Source organism: Lolium perenne, chromosome 2 (genome assembly GCF_019359855.2).
Source record: "Lolium perenne isolate Kyuss_39 chromosome 2, Kyuss_2.0, whole genome shotgun sequence".
In the NCBI taxonomy this organism is placed as follows: Eukaryota; Viridiplantae; Streptophyta; class Magnoliopsida; order Poales; family Poaceae; genus Lolium; species Lolium perenne.
The window spans coordinates 322371721-322394022 of NC_067245.2; the positions used below are offsets into that span (position 1 = coordinate 322371721).

The 22302-nt window shown below is 48.1% G+C and overlaps 2 protein-coding genes and 1 long non-coding RNA gene across 3 annotated transcripts; all 3 read right to left on the reverse strand.

Moving 5' to 3' along the window:
* Window positions 1-7210: 7210 nt before the first annotated feature.
* Window positions 7211-8838, reverse strand: LOC139829760 (elicitor-responsive protein 3-like). The gene is made up of 5 exons (XM_051363970.2): window positions 8667-8838; window positions 8227-8292; window positions 7888-8023; window positions 7607-7724; window positions 7211-7511 (listed from the first exon to the last, which is right to left on the reverse strand). The coding sequence occupies exons 1-5, from the start codon at window positions 8731-8733 to the stop codon at window positions 7464-7466; spliced, it is 435 nt and encodes a 144-aa protein (XP_051219930.1). The 5' UTR covers window positions 8734-8838; the 3' UTR covers window positions 7211-7463.
* Window positions 8839-13018: 4180 nt separating this feature from the next.
* On the reverse strand, window positions 13019-19015 carry LOC127337092 (elicitor-responsive protein 3). The gene is made up of 5 exons (XM_051363972.2): window positions 18788-19015; window positions 18377-18442; window positions 13554-13680; window positions 13266-13383; window positions 13019-13181 (listed from the first exon to the last, which is right to left on the reverse strand). Exons 1-5 carry the CDS (start codon window positions 18852-18854, stop codon window positions 13134-13136), a joined length of 426 nt encoding a protein of 141 aa, XP_051219932.1. The 5' UTR covers window positions 18855-19015; the 3' UTR covers window positions 13019-13133.
* A 642-nt stretch (window positions 19016-19657) lies between these two features.
* LOC127337094 (uncharacterized) lies at window positions 19658-21009 on the reverse strand. Its single transcript, XR_007873652.1, has 2 exons — window positions 20056-21009; window positions 19658-19930 (listed from the first exon to the last, which is right to left on the reverse strand). It is a non-coding gene; the product is annotated as an uncharacterized lncRNA (long non-coding RNA).
* Window positions 21010-22302: the final 1293 nt, after the last annotated feature.

Genomic DNA, 22302 nt, shown 5'->3' on the forward strand with positions numbered 1-22302 from the left:
AGTTTACGAACTACCCCTAACAGATCAACAGGGTTTACCCCATTTTTCCTGGTATACGGATCCGAAGCCGTGCTTCCCTCCGACATCATCCACGATTCACCGCGAGTTTCCGCCTACAATGAAGAAACAGCTGACGAGGCGGACAGCTATCTGTGGACCTGATCGAGGAAGCTCGGAACTTAGCTGACCAGCGCTCCGCCATCTACCAGCAGAAGCTCCGACGTTATCACAGTCGTCGAGTTCGGAATCGCTCCTTCATGGCAGGAGACCTGGTCCTCCGCCTTCGACAGGTGAAAGACCATAAGCTGCAATCTCCATGGGAAGGACCCTTCGTCGTTAGCAAAGTGCTTCATAACGGGTCGTACTACCTTGTTGATTTCCGCGAGCTGAGGGATAGACCTGCTAATTGGCACCGGAAACGCAAGCGTGAGGATCCGGATGATATCTACGACGAGACAGATCGCCCTTGGAACATCGCACAGCTACGTCCTTTCTACACTTAGCATATTTTTTCCGAGTTACAAACTCTGTAATAGTTATACATGATCAATGAAATAAAGCTTATGGTTCACTCTCTGAGTCTTTTACCTCCTTTACTTGTTCATTTTTAGATCATGTATGTTTTCCGACTAAAACCGCAGAGCTGGATTTTTCCGCCTAGGCGTGTATAAAAGTTGTGATTTTCAAAAATCGTCCTTTAGGACGTGAGCTTAAGTTTTCTGATTAAGTTGTTGTCTGTTGCGAACTCGCGGATTCCTAGTAGCGATTTCCGGCACCTATGCTTGGGGGCTTGTTTCCGCGGTTATTGACGGATTGTCATTGGGCTTCGTCGCCGCTGGCGAGCGTTTCCGGCTAAGGTCTTCCGGCTCGCAGAAGGTCAAGCGGGCAAGCCGGAAAACAACGAAGTCAGCACTTGCTTTTCGACACAAAACGAAACATGCACATAACATTAACGGATAGCAGGATAAGTGTTTCTGCCCCATGCATAATCGTTTCGTTCCTAGCTACTTAAGAATTTAAGTCTTATTACAAACCCACTCTGGGGCCAAAATGATGCAACTTGTTTCATTGCCTACACAGGAACTCTACTCGGAGTCCTCTTCTTCAGATTTCTGGTAGGTGGAGCCGTCGTCGCTGTCACCAGATCCGGCTTCGGAGTCGTCACCAGAGTTTCCTCCGGAATGCTCGCCGCTTGACCCGGAGCCTTCCCCATAATACTCCGGCTCACCTGCCTCCTCCTCCTCTGCATCGGAAAATCCCTCGGGCAGATCGTGTTTGTTATACCAGAACGAGTGATCCACTCGCCTGACAAACAACTGCTCATAGCCTTGGGTTTCCGCGAGGAGGGCACCCATGTCGGAACCCTTGGGGGCTCCGCGTGCAACATCCGCCATGTTGAGCGAGGGGAAGTGAGCCTTGCAGGTGGCCAGGACTAGGGAGGCGGCTCCGCGTGCTGAAGATTTTTGCCAGTCTTTGATGAAATCCGGCACTTGTTCCATAAGTTTGGTCATCGTATCAATGATCGTGGTTTTGGCCTTCTTCAGAGACAGAGTCTTGGCGATTCCGCGACAGGCTTCAAACAACGCGTCAATTGAAATCCGCGCTTCATCGTATGCCTCCGTCCTCTTCAGGTTTGACTCTTTTGACCACTCAAAGCCAAGGCTTGCTGTGGAAGAAGGAGGATCAGTTCCGTTAGAGAGAAAGCATACAAGATAGTCGGAGCAACGACACAGAAAAACGCTTACGGAAGATAAGTTTGTCAATGGCCTCCGCCTCCGCTTCCAGAACTTTGTTCTTGGACACCACGGAAATCACGCGGCCCTGGCTTCTCTCCAGTTTTTCATTCAGCTCCGCCAGGTCGCGGGCATGCTTCTCGGAGAGCTCTTTCCTTGCCTCGCCTCTCCATCGGAGGATTCTTGGATGAAGGCTTTGAGGGACTCGTTCTCCGCCTCAAGCACCTTGACCTTGGCGGAAAGCTCATCGAACGAGGAGTGCTTGGCAGTTTCTTCTGAAGGCAGAAAGTTGAACATATTATGCATCCTGACCAACTATGTGAGCACAAAAAGTAAAGACCCGGATCTCGTACCTTGAAGGCGGGTCTCAAGCAGCTGGATATCTTTTTTGCTATTTTCCGCGTGCTGGCGCAGCCCCTCGATTTCCGCGATTTGCTCCAGCACGTGCACGCGCAGATCTTCGTGCAGTTTCCGTGTGGTCTGCGAAGCAGCAAAGAGTTAGTCGGATATTAAAATCTGGGGAGCTAGCGAAGAATTCAAAGTCTTGGGATAAAAATTTCAAATTTCCGCCTAAAAGTACATTTTGGGAAAAGCATCGGCTAATACATGTTACACGGAACTATATCACCCAATGCTTGGGGGCTAGTATCACCTGCCGCACTTCCTTGTGCTTGGTGAAAAACTCCTTCAGGCTGTCCTCCAGGTCGGCGAGCTCTCGCATCTCCTCGTCCGGCTTTCCCCACACTTTGTTCAGCATGGCGGAAACTTCCGCGTGACGCTGTGCAAGGGTAAGCTTTTGAAGGGACGGAGTTGGTTGGAGGTTGACCCGAGTCGCATTGGTAACTTGAAGGAGCTTTGCCTTTTGCTCCTGTTCTTCTCCTGTGGGCCCCGCGAAAGCGGAGCTTGGCTGATCCTGCGGAGGAACGGGTGAAGAGGTCCCCTTGGCGGAATCGCCATGGTGAGCGGGATCCTCAGGAAGGTCATCAAGGTCGATGACATCTTTCGGATCCGGCTTGGAGGCGGATGAAGCCTTGGGCGGAACTTCAACCTCGGGAGTAATAGGAATGGAAGCCGGAGATGGCCTGGCTCTCTTCTTCGGGACCCTTGGGGCCTTGGGGGGCTAGCTTCCGGAGCTTCAGAAAAAACATAAAAGTATAAGAGTTTGAGCGTGAAACCAGAACTTGGATCTCGGAAATAGGAGCTTACCCGGAAGGCTTGAAGAAATGCTGGATTGCAGGCTGCCCCTTGTTGCTGGTATTAATCAGTGAAAGGCGCTTCTTCTCCGCCTCCGCTTTCCGGGTGGCCGCAGTGCTAAGCACTTCGCGGGCGCGTTTCGCATAGGGGCTGGAAGGAGCTGGCTTCTTCCTCTTAGCAGGGCGTGGGGCCTCGGGAGCTTCCGCCTCCGATGCAGCTTCCGGATCCGCGTTGCCGGAAGAAGGAACCCGGAGGAGAGTTCCGAGTTCGTTTTCTTCAAGCGCCTCGAGCTAATGCGAAGTTAAACACTTAGACAAAAAAGTTTGAAGAGAAGCAATAGACTAAAGTCAAGCCGACGTACCGCGGTTCCGGAACCATTCGTGTGGATGTCTTTGTTGCACACGTGAACATGGAGTTCACGTGGGATTTTGATGAGGACCCGGATCCTCTTGTCGATGGCGTCGGCGGAGAGATTGTCTTTGGTGGCGCGCATTGGGTCGTCGCGCCCTGTGTATTCGAACATCAGGCGGTCCCTGTGTTGGAGCGGCTGGATCCGCTTGGTGAACCAGGAAAGGGTTAAATCCTTCCCCGTCAGCCCCTCCTCCGTGAGCTTGCAGATCCGCCTGACAGCGCGGGTCAGCTGAGGCGAGTCGGAGAAGTGGGGGCACTGTGTCCATGCCGGAGTTTCACTGGCGGGGCTGTTCTTGAATAATGGAAGTGTCATGTTGCCCGCCGGGTCGGAGACGTCCTTCAGATAGAAGAAGCCTCCGGACCAATACCGCGCGGATTCGTGGCGGTCGGTGATACGTCTCCGACGTATCGATAATTTCTTATGTTCCATGCCACATTATTGATGTTATCTACATGTTTTATGCACACTTTATGTCATATTCGTGCATTTTCTGGAACTAACCTATTAACAAGATGCCGAAGTGCCAGTTCCTGTTTTCTGCTGTTTTTGGTTTCAGAAATCCTAGTAACGAAATATTCTCGGAATCGGACGAAATCAACGCCAAAGTTCCTATTTTCACCGGAAGCATCCAGAACACCTGGGAAGGACCAGAGGGGGGGGCACTGGGCCCCCAGACCCTAGGCCGGCGCGGCCCAGGCCCTGGCCGCGCCGCCCTATGGTGTCGTCACCCCTTCGACCCTCCTGCGCCGCCTCTTCGCCTATTTAAAGCCTCCGTCGCGAAAACCCTATGACCAATTGACGAAACTCCAGAAAGACTCCAGGGGCGCCGCCACCGTCGCGAAACTCCAATTCGGGGGACAGAACTCTGTTTCGGCACCCTGCCGGGACGGGGAATTGCCCCCGGAGCCATCTCCACCGCCGTCTTCACCGCCATCTTCACCGCCATCGCTGCCTCCATGATGAGGAGGGAGTAATCCACCCCCGAGGCTGAGGGCTCCGCTGTAGCTATGTGGTTCATCTCTCTCCCATGTACCTCAATACAATAATCTCATGAGCTGCTTTACATGATTGAGATTCATATGAGTTTTGTATCACTACTATCTATGTGCTACTCTAGCAAAGTTATTAAAGTAGTTCTATTCCTCCTGCACGTGTGTAAAGGTGACAGTGTGTGCACCGTGTTAGTACTTGGTTTATGCTATGATCATGATCTCTTGTAGATTGCGAAGTTAACTATTGCTATGATATATTGATGTGATCTATTCCTCCTACATATGCATGAAGGTGACAGTGTGCATGCTATGCTAGTACTTGGTTTAGTCTTTTGATCTATCTTACACTAAAGGTTACTAAAATATGAGCATTATTGTGGAGCTTGTTAACTCCGGCATTGAGGGTTCGTGTAATCCTACGCAATGTGTTCATCATCCAACAAGAGTGTAGAGTATGCATTTATCTGTTCTGTTATGTGATCAATGTTGAGAGTGTCCACTAGTGAAAGTGAAATCCCTAGGCCTTGTTCCTAAATACTGCTATCGCTGCTTGTTTACTGTTTTACTGTGATACTACTGCTGCAATACTACCACCATCAACTACACGCCAGCAAGCTATTTTCTGGCACCGTTGCTACTGCTCATACTTATTCATACTACCTGTATTTCACTATCTCTTCGCCGAACTAGTGCACCTATTAGGTGTGTTGGGGACACAAGAGACTTCTTGCTTTGTGGTTGCAGGGTTGCATGAGAGGGATATCTTTGACCTCTTCCTCCCTGAGTTCGATAAACCTTGGGTGATCCACTTAAGGGAAAACTTGCTGCTGTTCTACAAACCTCTGCTCTTGGAGACCCAACACTGTCTACAGGAAAGGAGGGGGAACGTAGACATCAGTCGGTATGGGGGTAGACGCGGCCGGGGCGGAGCATGAAGGTGATGGATCCGCAAGTCGCCAACTCGGAAGTCTGGCGGATCTTCTCCTTCTTGACAGAGAAATAGTATTGGAAGAGGGGAAGTTCGGGAGTTACCCGGAGGTGGCCCTCGCAGAGAGTGACATGGTTGCTAATCGCCAGGACGCTGTTCGGCGATATGTTGTGGGGCTGGAGCCCGTACGCCTTCAGGATTTCCGAGAAGAAATCAGATGGCGGAAAAGAGAAACCTCGCTCCACCAGCGCCTTCGTTACCACCATCTCGCCATCCTGTGGGGCTGGAGCCAGGGAACCCGGAACTGTTCGCCAGCTTCCGGGGAGCAGAAAACCTTCTGTCTCCAAGTTCTTCAGCTCCGTGTCAGTGGTGGTGCAGGGCCACCATTTCCCTTTGGCTTCAGCGTCTCGCTGACGAGCTTTGGATTTCCTGGCGGCGATTTCTTCCGCCTTTTGTTCCGCCTTTTCCTCCCCGGAGGCTTTCTCCGGGTTAGCAGAAGTTCCTTCAGTGTCCTTGCCGGAATCCTTGATGGGATCCAGGTGGACCGGGGCGAACGGTGGAGGGGCGGAGGAGATGGGAGTTGCCATGATGGGCTCGGAGGTTGGAGGCGGAGTCACAGAAGACATCTGAAGAGAAAAGCAGTGGCGGAAAACGTAATTTAGTCGGATCCTGCGTCGTCAACCTAATGATCATCCCTACCAACTACGGCAAAGGTCGAAGCTCGGAGAACTTACTGTAATGGACTTCGCGGTGGTTGGAGTCGCCGGCGACGAGGTTTTTGTACGGTGGCTCGCCGGAGTTAAGAACACGAAGAACACCACGGTGGTGAACTCGCTCCGGTGATGCTCCGGCGACTTTTCCGGCGGGTTCCGGCACGGCGGAGGAAGAGCTCGCGGGCGGCGCTGCGTGGAGAGGTGAGAAAGGGGGGTGAATGAGGAGTTAGGGTCGACGGCGGATATTTATAGGCTGAGGGACGAGATTCGTGCTCCGCATCCTGTGGTCGGAACGCAAGCGTCGCGCCGTTGGATGCGTGACACGTGTCCCAAACCCTAACAGTAAAAATGGCTAGAGATAAGTTACCGCACAAATCGCGCGAAAATGGCGCCAGAATTGGCGGAACCGTTTGAGTCTATTAAGATTCCGGGTAAAAGCGTGAAGATAAGTAATTCTCATTCGCAAGCAGGGGAGTAACCCGGAGACATGTTTGAAACTGTCGATGGATGAAGTCCCGCAGGATGGGGGATTTTCTGACTAAAGGTTAGGAAAGAAGAAAATGTGAAGTTGGAGTTCTTCAAATTTCTCCGCGTTACCAACGATGCCGGAAACCTAAGGTGCAAGCATGGCGGAAACTGCAGGCGAAACTCGGAGAACTCTGGGGGCTACTGTTGTGGGTATACTTCATGGGTGTACCATCGACAGTGCTTAGATCCGGCAAGCCCGGGTGGCCCACAGATGGTGATGAGGCATGTGGCCCATCGGGCGGCTCAGTTGCTGTTGATCATGAAGGAAGAAGTCCGGCCCAGGATCAGTAAGCCGGATCCGTACCGACATTAAGAGTAACCCGGATCCGCGGAGGCCCATGAGGAACCCGGATCCAGTACGACGTATATGGAAGGCGGATCCGTGACGTGCAAGGCAAGATATTGTACCGTAGCTAGGCTATCTGTAATCCGGCTAGGACTCTCCGTGTAAACCCTAGATCCGTGCGCCTTTATAAGCCGGATCCCGGGAGCCCTAGAGGCAGAACCTCAACTCATTGTAACAACGCGAAAGCGCCCAGATAATTCCAGACAAGCAGCAGTAGGCCCTGTCATCGCGCAGGTGTTCCGAAGCTGGGTAAATCGCGTACCACCGTCCCGTGTGCACTCCGCCCTATGGCCCCTACTTCTTCTCCCCCTCGTGAGGATCCCTCCTCCGAGGTACCGTCGAATAGGCAACGACAAACTTGCAGTGACAGACAGACAAACATCACCCTGCTTCACTACTACAGCTTCTGGTTTGTTCAAAAGAAAAACTGCTACTTCTTGCAAGTAGACTGCAACAACGAACATCAAAACACATCTAGTAGATCAAAGCACCGATCAAAAGCCGTTCCCCATTTGCTGCAACCATAATGTGACAGGACAGACTTGCAGTGACAGGCAGACAAACATCACCCTCTTGCTGATGGATGTGGATGCACGCTACTAGCAGTGTATAAAACTTCAGGCCGATTGGTTCCAGCCGCCATAGCTCTCCTCCTCCTCATTTTCCTGGAGAAGATACGGCTCCCAATTGATCAGCCATGCACCTATGAAATCCCACTTACTCCCGAACAAAGATGTGGCAAGTGCAAAGGAAATGTTACCTCTGCTGGGGTGAAGGTGAGCGCAATCTTGATCTCCCCGCGGTACTCCTCGTCCTTGACGATCCGGTGCACGGTCGGCGGCAGGCTTCCTTCCAGGAGCACGGCCTCCAGCGGGATGCTGAAGAGAAGTTCAGTCAGAGTTGAGAGCGATGGCGATGAAACTCGAGTGAAACTAATGTGTGGTAATTCACCGAGCGGCAGGCCCGGTCAACAACTTCAAAATCTTGACAAAAAGAAGTTTGCTAATTCAGAGCATGTAGTATGTGTTTGGGAATAATTGCCTTGCTTCTCCGACAATATCGTCGGCCGAGAAGGTGTCGCTGTCCATGATCTTGAGGCTGAGCTGCGGGGAGTTGTCGGCGCTGCTGTAGACCTTGAAGGCGAACGTCTCGTTCCATTCAGGCTCGCCCCCTGCTCCTGTTACATGAGTTAAAGCAGAGAATTGTGTTCAGATGAAAGGATAACTTGCTTCTTTGTGGTGATGTTGTGTCGCTTGACACCTTCTTTTGTGTGATTAATAAACCTTTTCACGATGTATTCTAGAAATATTGTGTTAAGATGAGATAATCGCTGGCTATCTATGAGTAATTTCTTGTGGATGATGGTTGGACGGGATGTACCTTTTGCAACGGTGCTCTTCTGCTCGTTGCTGCGCCAGGTGAGGATCACGTAGGGGTCCATCCGATCTGATTCACCATATAAATATATGCGTGCGACGAACATCAGAAAAAACATATAACATGCAAGAGTTTCATGCAGTGTTGATCGATGATGCAAAAAAAAAAAAAAATCTATCATCCAGATCCTGTGTCTTCCAAACTCTGTCGGGCAGTTAGTTACTAAACAGATGCAAAATTCAGTCGATCTCATGTCAAAATTCAGTCTTTCTTTCTGCCCCTCATATGTTGACCTCGTAATCAATTTTCCCTTCCCCCGTCAGAAATCTTGACAAAACTCAATCTACGCTCGTGGATCTACCTTGATTAGGTGATGGTCATGATCTACCTCTGTACGTTGATCAAAGAAAAAGAAGAGGAGGAAAGGTTGTATGATTACGTACTGAAGAAATCGGAGTCGTCGAGGCCCTTGGCAGAGATGAGCAGAACCTCCAGCTTCCCGCGCACCATGACTCCTCCTTCTTGGTCTCCTGGTTCTCTCTGCCTGCCTGCCTGTGAGTGAATTGTCGCCTTCACCAACTCGCCGTATTATGAGGGGGCTGTATGCTGAGTGAATGCTTATATAAAGATAAGCAAGTCTTTGACGGAATCTACTCATTTAACCAGCCAGCTTGATGCCAGGCTGCATATTCTCGAGCTGTTGGTCTTCGGGTCATTATTTTTGACAGATTGGAAGCGTTAGTTGCGCCAGCGCGTCTAGCTGTTGTGCAGCTGACCAAGGACCTACCTACTCCGTACTAGGTTGACGACTGCTCTATCGATCGGTCAGTTCAGGACTGCTCTATCGATCGGTCAGTTCAGGACTGCGCTCCAAGTTCTTTTGTTGCATGCTTTGCACCAGCTCACGGAGTATGTCTCTTTTTTAGATTCTCAGGAAGACATCTCCCGGTTCCATTATATGAAACCATAATGTTCAGAACAAGAAAAATAAAGGTTTTAAAGCAACTCGTCAGCTAGCTAAGAACCACACCCATCAGGGATCACCACGGCACTGATACAACGTTCCTATAGGTAAACAGGATCAGCGCCATCAAAAGCAAGTCTCAAAACTACCAAAAAACACCACACACTACCAGACTGAACTGCACAGGATCATTACATCTTCAAGGATTTTGTCAAACTAGGGAAGAGCGGAGCTTCTAATCCAGCAAAACCCCGTTAGAGGGTTATTTAAGTTATACAGTATATCTTAACATGCAACCTCACAACGTCATCAACAAATTGCAGCCATTTGATTCTCATCTGTAGCCGTCCACCATATTGTCCCGGTCATGTCATGTCAGAAAAATCCATTTCTCCCTGTACAGGCTCCTGGAAATAAATCTCATGTAAAGAAGTAATCTGACGCTTGGTTAGGCTACATTAAGTTTTCATTGTTCCCCATCCCGTTCTCTTCCACTTCCACATGGAATCCCTGACTACTGCTCATCCAGCCTCCTCCACTTCGTCTTCCTAGTAGGAATGGCTTATGTTTAGAGCTGGCCGGAACTTTAGCACCGGATGAGCTACGAACCTAGACTAAAGGGTGCATTGGCACCGGTTCAAGCGTTCAGGGCTTTAGCATCAGTCCGTACGGGACCTTTAGCACCGGTTCGTGGCACAAACCGGTGCTAAAGGGTTGCCGCCAGGTGCGAACCCTTTAACACCGGTTCGTGACATGAACCGGTGCTAAAGGTCCTTTAGCAAGCACGAACCGATTTTAAAGGTTTTTTTGCTCTCCACGCACTCCACACCCCCCCCCCCCCCCCCCCGCCCGATCGCTTTTTTAGCTTCGTAAAATACAAAAGAAAATGATAGAAAATTGAAAAAATATTTTTTTTTGAGATTCATATATGTTACACAACCTACTATTAGGTGAAATTAACAACTCAGTTAGCCAATTTTTGGATTCTCAAAATTCCAAACGAAAATATGAAAGTAGAAAGATTTTAATTTTTGCTAGAAATTAAGAATTTTATATTTTTTATATTTTAAATTTTTAAAAATTAATAATTCCTTCCTGCATAAATTACTATTACTTAACCATAAAGGTTAGCCAATTTTTAGATTTTCATATTTTCAGGTTTTTTTCTTTTAACAAAAAATTAAATTTAGAAAAATTGAAAATTTATTGTTTATTTATTTATTCAAGATTATTATTACGTCATTACTTTTGTTTATTAAAAGAATTAGTTGGAATTCAAACAATAAAAAAGTGAGATATCGTGACAACATGTTAACAGAATTGATATGATACTATCAATAACATGCGCGCGAATCACTTGGAAGCGAGATTGGAAGGAACACGGAAGTTAAGCGTGCTAGTGCTAGAGTAGTGGGACGATGGGTGACCGAGCGGGAAGTATGACCACAAGTAAGTAATTTGAGTAGAAATTAAGTTTAGTTAGAGACTAAACTTGTCAAATAACTAAAATACTAGAAATTCTGAAAAAACAGAAAAGAAAAGGTAGTGGAAAATAATTAGAAAAAATAGATACAAAACATGGCACCGGTAGCGGATTCTGCCGCGGCAGACCCTTCAGCTAACATGAACCGGTTCTAAAGGTCCTCCCGCGCATGCGCTTGACAGCCGCCACGTGGTGCCCCTTTAGCACCTGTTAACACAACCGGTGCTAAAGGGAGAGGGCTTTAGCACCGGTGCTTTGCACTGGTTGGGCAACCGGTGCTAAAGCCCCGTTTTCAACTAGTGAACCATCCATCTAACTGTCCGATACCACCAAACAACTACTTGATGAGTAAAGTTTACAATCAACCTGGCTGCAACAGCCTACAAGGCAAGGAGAATTCAAATGCTTATGACTATGCTATTTAAATTGTTTTAGGAGAAATTTTTTTGTGTTTTTTTTCCAATACTCAATCATAGGTTCCTTTCATGTTTCCAACATTTTTATTGGATTTCAACTCGACATTGATAATTTGATAAATTGCACATGTCTCCATTAACAATGTCAATTTAAATTTAGCCTCTCGAATATTTTTGACCAATTGATTGTTTCATATTCATGTGCACAACATCATGTTTCATGTGTTTCCTACCCTTTTGTTTACACAATATAGTTATCGGAGAGGTCCCCCTGCAACGCGCAGGATCTCCTTCAAGTTATATTATTACACGAGGGTGCCCTTGTTCTCGGTACTTTCCGTTTAACTTCTCCGATAAGTGCAAAAAAAATGTCTGGTAATTATTCCTTGTTCTCCGTACTTTTCCTTTAACTTTGCAAACTATTGAGTAGGGATGTTATCACTAAAGGTTATATATTTATTCCATTTCATGATGTCTCTGTCTTTTGAAAAAAATGATGATCTTTCCTCAAGCTGGGAGTTTAGGTGCGCTCGATCCAGCACCTAAGCTCTCAATTCACCCTTTAATATGACATTCATTTGTCATACGGTAAACGACATGTCAAAATTCGACCCCACACATCCACTAAGAAGAAATACAGAATCTACTTGGATTATACCCATTCACAGGTGCATTTTACTTGAAACATGAAAGAGAACGTTTTATTTTTCCAATGATTTTTTTCTAAAATAATATGTTAATGTGTTTTCCTTTCCATCCCATTGATTTTTTTTAGATATAAAAGGCTTTGAACATCAATATGAGCCAGGAGGAGAGATGCTCGAGACTTCAAGTACAGGAGGCAACAAGGTAATGACCTCCTCACAGGCTACGATGCTACTAGATGGCAGCCGATGCCAAGAAGAATACCAAGAAATATGTTGAGGAAACCAGATTATCTAGTGGCGGCATAGCTTTTTGTGAGAAAAAGGAAATACTGCCATTGTTGCGAATCTATTCGGTTTTTCCATCTTGTGTTGTGAACTTGGTATGGTGGTTTTGTTGGGAAACTTGTACCGGTGGGATGGTGTTAGGAGGTTTTCCTCTCATAACCCGACTCTAAAAATGGTGTAGATGTCTCCCTGAGAATCTAAAAAAAAAAAGATATAGATACCGGCGGTAACAACATATATCGTCGGGTCACCACAAAAAAACCGATCTAGATCTGGCCGTCGGTCGGGTACCGTGGCCGTGGGCTTCGCCCATGAGGGAGGGAGAGGAGGTGGTCAGTGGAGCAACTATTCTACCAAAAAGGTATACAATGAACTTATGGGCAATTATGAGGGGCCAAAAAGAATTCTGGATATATGGAAATCATGTTGTCTACCTAGACACAAATTCTTTGCATGGCTCCTTCTATACAGCAGCAATCTCAATACCAAAGAAATGATGAAGAAAAAGAATTTATATGTGGAATACAGCTGCATTCTACGTGATACATGCCCTGAGGAAACCATGTTGCATCTTTTATTTGAATGCATCTTCAGTCAAAGCTTCTGGTGGGGTATTGGACTTGAATTGAATTCTGACTATGATATCTACAAAATGATTTTGGATGCTAAGGAAATATATTTATTTCCATTCCTCGTGGAGATTCTTATCATTGGTTGTTGTAGCATATGGGATCAAAGGAATAATTACATCTTCAATAATAAGATCCCATATGTCACCATATGTATTACTAGATTTAAATATGTTTTCCATATAATTTGTAGAGCTGGCTTAGTCTTAAAGAGGGGATGCAAGCATGGCTTGACACAATCTAAACTATGGCCCTATGGGTTTGTATCATGTAAATATCCCTTTATGAATAAAAAATGACTTAGAAGGGATCTTTTCCTACTGTATCTGTGTAAAAAAAACGAACATCACAACACATCGAGGAGAAGAAAATACGGATCAAAAGCAGTTCCCCATTTGTTGCAATCATAATCTGACAGACAGACCGGCGGACAAACTTGCAACACACACATCATTCTCTAGCTGCTGACTAGTAGTGTTTAAAACTTCAGGTCGATTGATTCCAGCCGCCATAGCTCTCCTCCTCCTCGTTTTCCTGGGGAATATATATACAGTTCCCGATTGATCAGCCACCCATGAAATCCCAACACAGATGTCGCGAGTGCAGAGGAAATGTTACCTCAGCTGGGGTGAAGGTGAGCGCAATCTTGATCTCCCCGCTGTACTCCTCGTCCTTGACGATCCGGTGCACGGTCGGCGGCAGGTTGCCTTCCAGGAGCACCGCCTCAAGCGGGATGCTGAAGAAAAAAAAAGTTGAGTTAACTACTTGTCAGAGTTTGGAGAACCAGAATGTGCAACATCCATCAGAGAACTTGATGCGTGCTAGCGCACAACTTTGTGCAGGAACACTATTGAGAATAACTCGAGAGAACAGAATATGGGAATGTGTGTGTGCGTGGGAAATTGCCTTGCTTCTCCGATGAGATCGTCGGCCGAGAAGACGTCGCTGTCCATGATCTTGACGTGGAGCTGTGCCGCGTTGCCGGAGACGGCGAAGAAGAAGGTCTCGTTCCATTCAGGGTCGCTTCCTGCTCCTGATATATAAACAACAAAGAGTTGGTAAGATGAGATAATGAATCGGCGATACGATGGAGGGACGAGGCCGTGCGAGAGTAATTGTTAGCGTATATTAGGTGTACATAGCTGTATTGTAATCCTAACTGTATTGTAACCCTAATTGGTCTCTTGGCCTAATATAAATACAACCGGAACCCCACGCTTATACGTGAGAGGCTTCCCCAAACTTCTTTTGCCGTCCTACATGGTATCAGATTGATCCTACCCTAGCCGCCGCCGCAGCCTAAACCCTAACCTAGGCCGCCGCCGTCTCACCCTTCCGCTGCCCCAATGTCCTCTCCAGCCGCCCTCGACGCCACCTCCGGCGCCTTGGTCTCCTCCTCCTCCGGCGCTGTGCTGCCTGGCGGTGCCTCTCGCAGCCATGCGCCCGTGGTTCTCTCCCTCGATGCCTCCAACTACACCAAGTGGAGTATCTACATGAAGGCGTCTCTTGGCCGCGCCGGCCTCATCGGCCACATCGACGGCACCACCGCCGCCAACCGCACCGACGCGTCCTGGTCGTCCAACGACTACACCGTCCTCCATCACCTCCACTCTGGCATCGACGAGGACGTCGCGGACATGGTGCTCGCCCGTGACCAAACGGCGCGCCAGCTCTGGCTCGCTATCCACGAGCTCTTCTCCGCCAACAAAACTAGCAAAGCGATCTACCTCGACAACGATTTTCGTCAGCTAGCTCAAGGCGCCTCCTCCATCACCGAGTACTGCCGCCGTCAGAAGCAGCTCTCCGACGCCCTCGCCGACAACGACTCGCCCGTCTCCGACCGCGCCCTCGTCCTCAACACGCTTCGCGGTCTGGGTCCGCGGTTCGCGTCCGCCGCCACCATCATCTCCATGACGGACCCGCTGCCTTCCTTCCTCCGTGCCCGGAGCATGCTCCTCATGGAAGAGATGCAGCAGTCCAACGCGGCCGCCAACGCCGCGTCGACGGCTCTCGTAGCCTGTGCGCCCGCTTCCCTGCACCGTCTGCCACGTGCACTGGTACTGCTTGCCGCGGCGAGTCCTCCACCAGCGGCAAGACCAAGAAGCCGAAGAACAAGCCGAAGAACGGGGGTGGCCAGCCCGCCTCCCGCTCGGTGAACCCTGCACCCGCGGGACCTTGGGTTTGCTTTTCTCCAGGCACGGGACAGTGGCATGCCCCCAACGCCCCTGGCATCCTCGGCCCGCGTCCGCAGGCCTACCACACCACCTCGGCGCCGCTCTTCTCGTCTGCACCGTCGTCCAACGCCCCGGCCACCTGGGACAACTCTGCCTTGATCGCCGCCCTCAACAACCTCGCCACTGCAGCAGGCGGGTGGGTCATGGACTCCGGCGCCTCGTCCCACATGACCTATGATGATGGTAACATCTCCGTTCCTACACCCCTCTCGTCTCCGCACTTTGTCACCGTCGGTAATGGTCACACTGTTCCGATCACCTCCTCGGGTCATACTTCGTTTCAAACACCATCGGGCCACACGTTTAAACTCAATCATGTTCTTCTTGTTCCACATATTATTCGTAATTTGCTTTCCATCCGCAAGTTCACACGTGATAATATTTGTTCCATCGAGTTTGACGCCTTTGGTTTCTCTGTGAAGGACCTGAAGACCCGTCGCGTGATTCTTCGATGCAATAGTGACGGAGATCTTTACACCTTTCCCGGCACTTCAACCCGTTGGCCTACCACCAAGTCCACCGCCTTACTTGCGTCATCCAATAAAGAGCTATGGCACCAACGCTTGGGTCACCCGGGTCACGACGCCATATCCTCCCTTCAGCGTCTAGATTTGATAAAGTGTAATAAACGTCGCCATTCTAGTGTGTGCAATGCGTGTCAACTCGGCAAACATGTTAGGTTGCCGTTTAGTTCATCTACTTCTGTGTCTAGTGCTGCTTTCGATTTGATACATTGTGATTTGTGGACATCACCCATATTAAGTATTTCTGGTTGTCGCTATTATCTTGTAATTGTCGATGACTACTCACACTTCTATTGGACTTTTCCGCTCACACAAAAATCCGATGTTGCCCGCACACTCCAGAATTTCTTTGCATATGCACGCACACAGTTTGGCGCCACCATCCGCTCCCTTCAAACAGACAATGGCACCGAGTTCCTCAACTCTCATGTTGATACTCTACTCTCCACGCATGGCACTCACCTCCGCTTATCGTGTCCATATGCGTCTCAGCAAAACGGCAAGGCCGAAAGAGCTATACGCACCATCAACGACACTATCCGCACCATTATGTTTCATGCCCATCTTCCCTCGGAGTTCTGGGCTGAAGCTCTCGCCACGTCTACCTACCTTCTCAACAGGCGTCCTTGCAAAGCAATTGCGTCTCAGGTTCCCTATACTCGCCTCCATGGTCGTCCTCCTCGCTATGACAACCTTAGGGTCTTCGGCTGCCTTTGCTACCCTAACTTGTCATCAACGGCGAAACATAAGCTCAGCGCTCGTTCTGTTGCTTGTATCTTTCTTGGATATCCTTCCAACCACCGAGGGTATCGCTGCTATAATCCAACAAACGGCAAACTAATTGTCTCCCGTCATGTGGTATTCGACGAGACTATTTTTCCGTTTCAGCTTGCAGCACCACGGCCTACGTCGCCGTCTCCATCATCGTCGCGGCGTCTGGACTTCCTCTTCGATGATCCCCTGGTTGTTCCTGCTGCTACCTCACGCGCCCAACACCGGGTCCTCTCGCAGCACCACCACGGCAGCCTGCCACGACCTCTCCAGCCGATCTGCCGCGGCACCTCCGCAGCCTGCCGTGGCGCCTCGGCACCCTGCCGACGCCGCTCTCCTACCGGGACAGCACCTGCTCGCGAGCGCTCCACTACCTCTACGTCGCCCGCTGCTCCGGCTCCGCGCACGTCACGGTCTGGACGTGTTGTCCGTCCTGTTGATCGGCTCAACCTTTCGGCTGTCGATGCTCCTGCTGATCCTGTACCAACCACCTTCCGTCAAGCTATGCAAGACCCTCGGTGGCGTACCGCCATGGCGGAAGAGCATCGTGCACTCATTGACAACGGCACATGGTCCCTTGTGCCACGCCCACCTCGTGCCAACATCGTGACTGGCAAGTGGATATTCCGGCAGAAATTCCACTCCGATGGGTCTCTCGCTCGCTACAAGGCCCGCTGGGTTGTTCGTGGATTTTCTCAGCGTCCCGGTATTGACTACGACGAAACCTTCAGTCCTGTTGTCAAACCTGCTACTATACGGCTGGTGCTGCACATCGCCGTCTCCAGTTCTTGGCCCATCCGTCAGCTCGACGTCAAGAATGCTTTCCTACATGGCAATCTTGATGAGGTGGTTCTCTGTCGCAGCCACCTGGATTTGTGGACCCCTCTCGGCCTGATCATGTCTGCTGTCTCCACAAGTCTTTATATGGACCGAAGCAAGCACCTCGCGCCTGGTACCAGCCGGTTTGCCACCTACCTTGCTACCATGGGTTTTACCGCCTCGAAGACGGACACCTCATTGTTTGTTCTCCGGTCCGGCAAAGGACACGGCCTACTTGCTCCTCTATGTCGACGACATCATAGTTACCGCATCCTCATCTGTCTTCCTTCGGCGCTTATTGGAGCGATTGCACAGCGAGTTTGCTATGACTGATCTTGGGGACCTCCATTTCTTCTTGGGTATTGCTGTGAGTCGATCCTCTATCGGACTGTTTCTCTCACAACGCCGCATGTCGCCGATCTTCTTCGGCCACTGGCATGTCTGACTGTCACTCTTCCCCGACACCAGTTGACACTCAGGCTAAGCTATCCGACCATGATGGTGCTCTCCTTCCTGATGCTACGGAATATAGGAGTTTGGCAGGTGCCTTGCAGTATCTCACTTTGACTCGCCCGGATATTTCCTATGCGGTCCAAAGAAATCTGCCTTCACATGCACGCTCCGAGACAGCCTCATCTAGCTCTCATCAAGCGTGTTCTCCGCTATCTTCGTGGTACTATGGATTTCGGCCTCCATCTGCGTGCCTCTACTTCTTCCGACCTGACGGCTTATTCCGACGCTGACTGGGCTGGCTGTCCAGATACACGTCGATCTACGTCGGGATATTGTGTCTACTATGGCGACAGTTTGATCTCTTGGTCTTCCAAGCGACAAACAACAGTCTCTCGTTCCAGCGCGGAGGCTGAGTATCGCGCTGTTGCTCATGTGGTTGCAGAATGTTGTTGGATCCGTCAGCTGCTACAGGAACTCCATCGACCACTTCGATCTGCCACTGTTGTCTTCTGTGACAACGTTTCTGCCATTTACATGTCGACCAATCCAGTGCAGCATCGCCGCACGAAGCATATTGAGATCGACATACACTTTGTCCGGGAGAAAGTTTCTCTTGGCGAAGTTCGAGTGTTGCACGTCCCTTCTGCACTTCAGTTTGCTGATATTATGACCAAGGGGCTACCATCTTCGCTATTTCTCGACTTTCGGTCCAGTCTATGCGTCCGAGAGCCTCCCGCTGCGACTGCGGGGGGGTGTTAGCGTATATTAGGTGTACATAGCTGTATTGTAATCCTAACTGTATTGTAACCCTAATTGGTCTCTTGGCCTAATATAAATACAACCGGAACCCCACGCTTATACGTGAGAGGCTTCCCCAAACTTCTTTTGCCGTCCTACAGTAATCGATGGTGATCAGACGGATGCGTACCTTTTGCGACGGTGCTTCTCTGCTCCTTGCTGCGGCAGGTGAGGATCACGTAAGGGTCCATCTTATCTGATTCATTGATCCATCTTACGTGTTACGAATAGCACATGATTATATGCACTTAACAGACAGGAAAAAATACCACAGCATATTATATGCACTTAACAGACAGGAAAAAATACCAAAGAATTCTGAATTAGATGCAATTATGCAACCCGGCCTTGGTCTCGCTCGTGCTAGTTTTTGTTGCTCACATAGATTGACTTGAGAATTCAATTCTGTTTTTTGGGTAGAAACCTGATACGCTCGTGGAACTACCTTAATTCGGCGATGTTGATGACAATCTACCTCAATAAATCTAACGCTGAACAGCAGGAAGAATATGGGGAGGAAGAAAGGTGGATGATTACGTACTGAAGAAATCGGAGTCGTCGAGGCCCTTGGCGGAGACGAGCAGAACCTCCAGCTTCCCGCGCACCATGTCTCCTCCTCCTTCTTCTTGGTCTCCGGCCGGCCCACGGTCGCCTGGATCTCTCTGCCTGCCTGTGAGTTAGTGTCGCCTTCACCAACTCGCCGTATTATGAGGGACTGTATGCTGAGTGAATGCTTATATAAAGCTAAGCAAGTCGTCCAAGGAATCCATTAATTTGTCCAGCCTGCCTGATGCCAGTCTGCATACTCTCTGGCGCCCGGTCTTCTGGTCATTATTATCGACAGATTGGAAGGATTAGTTGCGGTTGCGCGTTTAGCTGTTGTGCAGCTGACCAAGGACCTAGCTACTACTACTAGGTTCACCCAGGAACATGCGTACCCAAGGTCGGGTCAACCAGCTTTCGCATGAGAATATTTGGTTTTCTTTGGTCAGCAGTACTAGAGTTTCATATTTTTCGGCCAAGTTGGGCCACCACACAGATGGCCCATTTTTTAGGCCCAAGTGGCAGAAAATTAACCTTTTTCTTGAAAAGTCAGCATAAATGGTTTTGAAAAGAATTTAGAAACTAACTTGTTTGCATGGTTGTGGTACCTGGAGGCTCCATCCTTTACACCATGAAGTCGCCGTTGATGGTCCGTCTTCTATGCCATGAAGTCGCAATCGAAGGCTCCATGCTCTGAAGCATGAAGCCATCTGCCACGGCTCTGCGGTGTGAAGCATGAAGCCATTCGCTGCGACTCCTTGGTCTAAAGCAAGAAGCCACCCTCCACGACGTTATGGTCTGTACAAACTTTGGAACTTGGAAGCAGCGGCAAGCATGCATTAACAATTTTTTTATTGTTTCAGTCCGGTTTTTCCTGGTTTTTTCATTCACGACTCACACTCCCAATCAATTCAGCCTCTATTTTCGCATCATGTAAAAATGAAAACATGGGACTGAAAGTAGCCGACCTGGGCCACAGCTAAATATTTGTGGGCCTTAAACACGAATAGGAGAACTCGGCCTTCCATTTCTTGACACGTACTATCATCTGCATCCACAACATCCTCTCTTCTTCCTCCTCACGCATAGACACCAACATCCATCAACGTCTGCTAGCACACAGGAAAAACGAGGTGGGGATCTGAAAAAAAGAGAGAAAATAGAGGGACGACTAAGAATTAGATCCATAGAAATAAAGTGATCCCTGATAAAGGGGGATGAGGAAGGCTACATCAAAATGAAGGAGCAAGTAGAAGATGGGCAAACCTTTGGATCTCATATACACTCTACACATTATGTCACCCCGCACCCCCTTCTCCTTTTCACTGCCTCTCTGCATCTGTCTTGATCAAGCATGTAGCACACACAAGTTGTCTTGATCTGCACAAAAAATGTTCGCTGGTATTAGCAGTACAGAAATACCCATAGCCCTTAGTGTAGAAAAAATCTGGCCCATAAATCTGAACTTGATACCTACAACTAGCAGATTTCTGAAAATTCAAAATAGGCTTAACTGTACAAATTAAGAACAAGCAAATACAGCTTCTAAGAGCGTGCAACCATAGAGCATATGCATGATAGATAATACTAAGCTAAACAGTGATAAAACTGATCTGCAAATGATAGCCACATGACTACTTGAAAGTTAAGACTGAACTAAAAGAAAGACAAAAACTGAGAGAAGGTAACTGATAAGACTGAGCTAAAGTTCATAGATAAGACTGAGATAAACAAAAGACAAAAACTGATAGAAGGTAACTGATAAGACTGAGCTAAAGTTCATAGATAAGACTGAGATAAACAATGATGAACTGATCAAAAAGGGATCACACTGAGCAAAACAATGAAAAGAAAACGTCATAAAAAACACGAAGTCTGGTTTTTTTCTGCCGTTTTTTTTTTAATTCAACGAGACTGATTTCCCCTGGCAAGACTTCAGGGTAGTTCCCGCCCGTGAAAACAACAAAACATGCGCTGCATTTGGAACCTCCTATATCTGCATCCCCACTTATATTTTGGGGCTTGCAAAAATTAGACAGGGAAATTGGGACTTCGTTTTATTGGCCCTTTCTTAACAATAGCACAGCGAGCAAAACATTCTCCCTTCTTCCTCCCCATGCAAACACGCCATCAGACAGCGGCGACAGCCAGCAAGCCTTGACACACACACAGAGCACAACTTCCAGATCAAACAATCGAAGACGAAAAAAGGAAGAACACATCAGGCGGAAAAAAGAAGCAGATGATAGGCAAAACTTTGGATCTTGGGGCTTCTCTGCCTAGGCATGTCATCTCCTCCCCCGAACAATCTCTCTCTCTCTGCCTTGAATTACCGCTCTTTTGTTTCCACCTGATCTTTCTTTCTGCAACAAGCTTAGGGTTTTTAGCAAGAAAAGCAACACCTAGCCTTAAACAATACAACAGGATGGTTTATGCCTACCTACACAAAAACGTCACACCATTTTAGCAAGAAATGGGACGGGAGCCTCAAGTCGTTCTGTATTCGGGAAGAGCAGCAGCTGGTGTTCTTGAGATGGAAAGTGGTCGTCAATGAACCGTCGGTGAAGATGAGCAGCGGGCCGTGCGACTACACGAATGGAGCTGCAGTGAGACGCGTTTACGCATTTGCATGGAAAGGTAAGTCTAGGTAGAGAATGGTACGAACTAATAAGCAACATACTAGCGCTTCTCAAGACCACCCTAACAGACCACTAGCTGGTCCACTCAACTTGCTCCACACCTAACAGACCCACCTGCTTTCTTTCAGAAAAAAGAATGCACTAAACGAATCGATATATACTTGCACCTCAAATTATACTTACACCTTTTTTTTGGAAAAGATTGAGCAAATAAAAAGCAGAGAATAATAATGATTAGAAACTGAAGAATAGTGATTTGACTGACACGGAAACTAAGGAAATTGTAGAAAGAGACAGCTTGGGAAATGATGAAACAAGAAGAAATGACTAACGAAGAAAAGAAACTGAATAAAGAGACACAAAAACCAAAGAAATAGTAGGAATGGATGAATGAAAAATGCTGAAAGAAAGAAAGAGAAGGCTGACTTGGCAAATAAGACCGAGACCGAGACTGAGATAGACTGGAAAATTAAGATATAAAATGAGAGACTGAGCAACTATAATATAGACTGGTAAGAATGAAAAAAATAATTCTCCAAGATAGATAAAAATGACACTGAGCTACTAGAATAAAGATAGGCAAGGATGACACTGAGCAACTAGAATAAAGATTTATAAGAATGAGCTAATACAATTAATAAGACTAATAGTAATGATGAAATGAGCTAATAAGATTGATCCAATAATAATAATTGAGTAATGATTGTATACTACTGAGAATGAAAAAATAAGAGCAACAAGACTGAGTGAAGGAATGAGAAAATGAGGATAGAAAAATAAGATATAATAGACTGAAAAATAAGATATAGGATTAAAATATATAAATGAGAAAATATTTACTAACGAAAATGATGAACTAAGCAGAATAAAGAAC

What these genes read in the sequence shown, in the direction of transcription:
- LOC127337092 (XM_051363972.2), bottom strand. Translation starts at nt 18,854, where the DNA reads ATGGTGCGCGGGAAGCTGGAGGTTCTGCTCGTCTCCGCCAAGGGCCTC. An exon ending in GATCTCATCGGAGAAGCAAG is followed by an intron (nt 13,384 to 13,553) that starts GCAATTTCCCAC and finishes TTTTTTCTTCAG; the next exon opens with CATCCCGCTTGAGGCGGTGC. An exon ending in TCACCTTCACCCCAGCTGAG is followed by an intron (nt 13,182 to 13,265) that starts GTAACATTTCCT and finishes TATATTCCCCAG; the next exon opens with GAAAACGAGGAGGAGGAGAG.
- LOC139829760 (XM_051363970.2), bottom strand. Translation starts at nt 8,733, where the DNA reads ATGGTGCGCGGGAAGCTGGAGGTTCTGCTCATCTCTGCCAAGGGCCTC. An exon ending in GATATTGTCGGAGAAGCAAG is followed by an intron (nt 7,725 to 7,887) that starts GCAATTATTCCC and finishes ACTTCTCTTCAG; the next exon opens with CATCCCGCTGGAGGCCGTGC. An exon ending in TCACCTTCACCCCAGCAGAG is followed by an intron (nt 7,512 to 7,606) that starts GTAACATTTCCT and finishes TATCTTCTCCAG; the next exon opens with GAAAATGAGGAGGAGGAGAG.